The sequence below is a fragment of the Helianthus annuus genome, chromosome 12 (assembly GCF_002127325.2).
Source record: "Helianthus annuus cultivar XRQ/B chromosome 12, HanXRQr2.0-SUNRISE, whole genome shotgun sequence".
Lineage (NCBI taxonomy): Eukaryota > Viridiplantae > Streptophyta > Magnoliopsida > Asterales > Asteraceae > Helianthus > Helianthus annuus.
In genome coordinates, this window is record NC_035444.2 from 110,891,667 (window position 1) to 110,894,799 (window position 3,133).

A 3,133-nucleotide genomic window follows, 5' to 3' on the forward strand; every position below is an offset into this window, starting at 1 on the left:
TGCAAGAAGGTTGTGTACTATAAGTGTCTCACCATTTGCAAGAGGGATGCGAATGATTTTCCTTATGACGAACAACTTCAACTCTATCCTTGGATATCCAATCCATGCTGACTACAATATCGTGACTTCCCAAGTTAACGGTAAAAGTGTTTCCCGCTCTCTAAGTTCCAAAATACAATCCTTAATCATCTCCTTCTCTTAACTAACCTTCCATTCGCCAATTCTAAAGGATACGAGACGTCTATTCTACTCGAAACTAGGCCAAGTAGTTTCTTAAGGTCTAAGGATACAAGGTTAAAGTTGGTGCCAGTATTAATAAAAAATGGATGCATAGAGTTGGTTAATAGGGAACGTACCCGTAATCGCATCTGGATCCTGGCATGCTTCACGAGCTCCGATCGTGAAGACCCTTCCTCGCTTGGTTCTTCCTAGGGCAATCTTTCCTAAAGTGCCCCACGTCCCCACATTTGAAGCAACCTGGAACTCTACCATTATCGTTTTCGTCTTGGTTGCCGCCATCATTTCCTCCTTGTTTGGGATACTTCGCCCAACAGGCGTCCTTGCTGTGTCCTTCTTTTCCACACCTATCACACTTAGTTCTCAGACATCGACCTTCATGGTGGAACTTACACTCATTACATATCGGCTTAGTCCCCAAGTAAACCTTACCACCGGCCTTATTGGTGGCTCCATAAGCTTGCATGCCATGGGGCGGGTCCAATTCCCTTCTTTTATTTGCTTTAGAGCTCTCATAACTAACTTGGGTGCCTATCTTTAGGTTCGAAGACTTTCTTTTGTTATTGCCCGAAGACTCCACATGAGTTTCTTTCTTGTTTGTCTCAGATCCCGAAAACTTTCCCATACGAAGAGCTTCTTCAGTAAGTGTAACACTCAAATCGATAGCCTCTGTGATGGTTAGAGGCTTTGAGGCAGTAACCATGCTTAGGATTTGAGGTGCAAGCCCCCAAATGAATCGTTCAATTCTCTTGAATTCAGGATCGACTAAGTAGGGAACAACCCTAAACAAGTCGTGAAAGAGTTGGACGTACTCAGAAATCTTCGGCCCATCCATTTTCAAATTCCAGAACTCAGTCTCAAGCTTCTGGATCTCGGCCCTGGCGCAGTATTTCTTCCGCATCAATTCCTTGAGCTCGTCCCAGCTCAGTGCATAAGCAGTAGCTTCACCAAGGGTCTGAACCTGAAGGTTCCACCAGGAGAGTGTGCCATCCAAAAACAACCCTGAAATATAGGTAATTCTCTGCTCGGGCGAACATTTACCCATTCTCAGAACGGAGTCAGTCTTTTCTGCCCAACGAACAAAAGCAAAGGCACCTCCTATGCCATCAAAATTCAATGGCTTGCAGTCCAGGAACTGTTTATAGGTGCAGCCAGTTGGAGGGTTACTTCTGGGAGTGCCACCGCTGTGTTCAGAGCGAAAGGCTTCATGCTGCGCTATAGCTTGGGAAATGCGCCCATTGAGTTCGGCCTCAGTTAACGTAATGGTGTCCATGTCACGTCTGGGCAGTTTTTTCTTCTGTCAAAAGGTATGGGGTAAGTTAGACAACATTCCATAATTGTCTATGAGGTACATATTACCACAAGCAAACATGTAATCACCCAATATCACATGCATATATAATCAACAATGTATAAGTAAGGAAACAACTACTGAGCTTTCATATAGGCTTGACAACTTGACTTATTGTTTGTAACGGGGAAAACAAAATGAACTCGAGGTTACATCACCTCGGTCAAACAAGTTTCATAATATGAAAGTAGTAGTTATTTTCCTTCTACCTTGGTTTTCTTAGGTCTTTAGCTTCACAAAAACGGGTATACTTCCCAAGAGATGGGGTTGTACATATAGTGGTGATAGAAAGTGTAAAGTTACCGAATCTTTCCCGAGTGTTAGCCATCTTCACTTGCTTAGATATCGGTTCCCAAACAACTCGTATATGGGTAGAAGTGTCAGACGCGAAGTATGCAAAGACAGGTTTCCTACTTTGTAGAGTGCTAAAGCAACTGTCTAGGTATTGTTCTACAAGATGAAGGCGTGAACACCTAGAGATTATTTTTGGATGGGTGGTGATCATTAGCTTGACCCACAGAGTCCACTAGGATTTCCATGCACTACAAGTCGTTATTACGTGGGCCCCGTAATAATAAATTGTCTTGCATGGTCACCCCAATTTTTCCCTTGTTCAAGCAAATGACCAACCAAAGAGGGGGCACTACTGTCCTTATACCTCCGACATGGGAAGGACCATTATGGTGGTCCACGCGCTAACATCCGTTATCGTTACGCGCGCATAGGCACGACGCTTAGACGTAATAGGAATAAGGATAATTCCTAGTAGTTGGAGGGGCACCTTCAAGATGAGCATCTCAACGTCCTTGACTGGTCAAGAGTGTCGTCAATCTTGTTTCGCAAAAGCCACAGGGACCTCGTCCCACGGATGAGGGTGTTGTCCAAGGTTGCCTCCTCCACCTCGCCGTCACTACCGTAGTCAGGCACCTTCACATTCGAGAGGGAAGATCAGCCATCTTCTACGGAAACAAGCTCAGGATCTCGTTTGGTAATCACTCCAGCCATGAGCTTCGCAATAAATGCGAGGTCGACAGTCTCATCGTGCAAATCAAGAACAATAATAGGATTCGGAGTTGAAGGTATCTTGTTCACGTCAATAATTATTCCGTACACTTATACGTATATATATCAATAAATAAGTATGTTACTTAGCATAAACAGGAAAATAGATGCATCATGTCACATATAACTCTCGTTTGTCCTTTCGGGGGGGGGGGTCATTTCGTTCTTTGGCAAGTCTATCTCACGTAGACTATACCTCATTTAGTACTTTAATTGGGGTATTCTCCTCCCTACTAATGTCCTTGCCTTGTCTTTTCTTTGAAAAATATTTGACTCATGGATCTTGGCGCTTTCGTAAATGCAGTGAAAAACCTTTTTGTAAAAATGTTTTCGTGAGAGAGTTCCTAGTGATTGTAGTCTAGACTCGAGAAGGAATCATATTTCACTACAATCGAAGCTCTGATACCAAACTATCACACCCTGACTTTTGCGAAAGCGTATGATGTGTGACTTGTTCAATATCATTGCATTCAATTATAATAA

The 3,133-nt window shown here is 43.4% G+C and overlaps 1 protein-coding gene across 1 annotated transcript; it reads right to left on the bottom strand.

Moving 5' to 3' along the window:
• Positions 1 to 385: 385 nt before the first annotated feature.
• Positions 386 to 940, bottom strand: LOC110893486 (cold shock domain-containing protein 3-like). Its single transcript, XM_022140593.1, has one exon. The coding sequence runs from the start codon at positions 938 to 940 to the stop codon at positions 386 to 388; it is 555 nt and encodes a 184-aa protein (XP_021996285.1).
• Between the last annotated feature and the right edge of the window lie 2,193 nt (positions 941 to 3,133).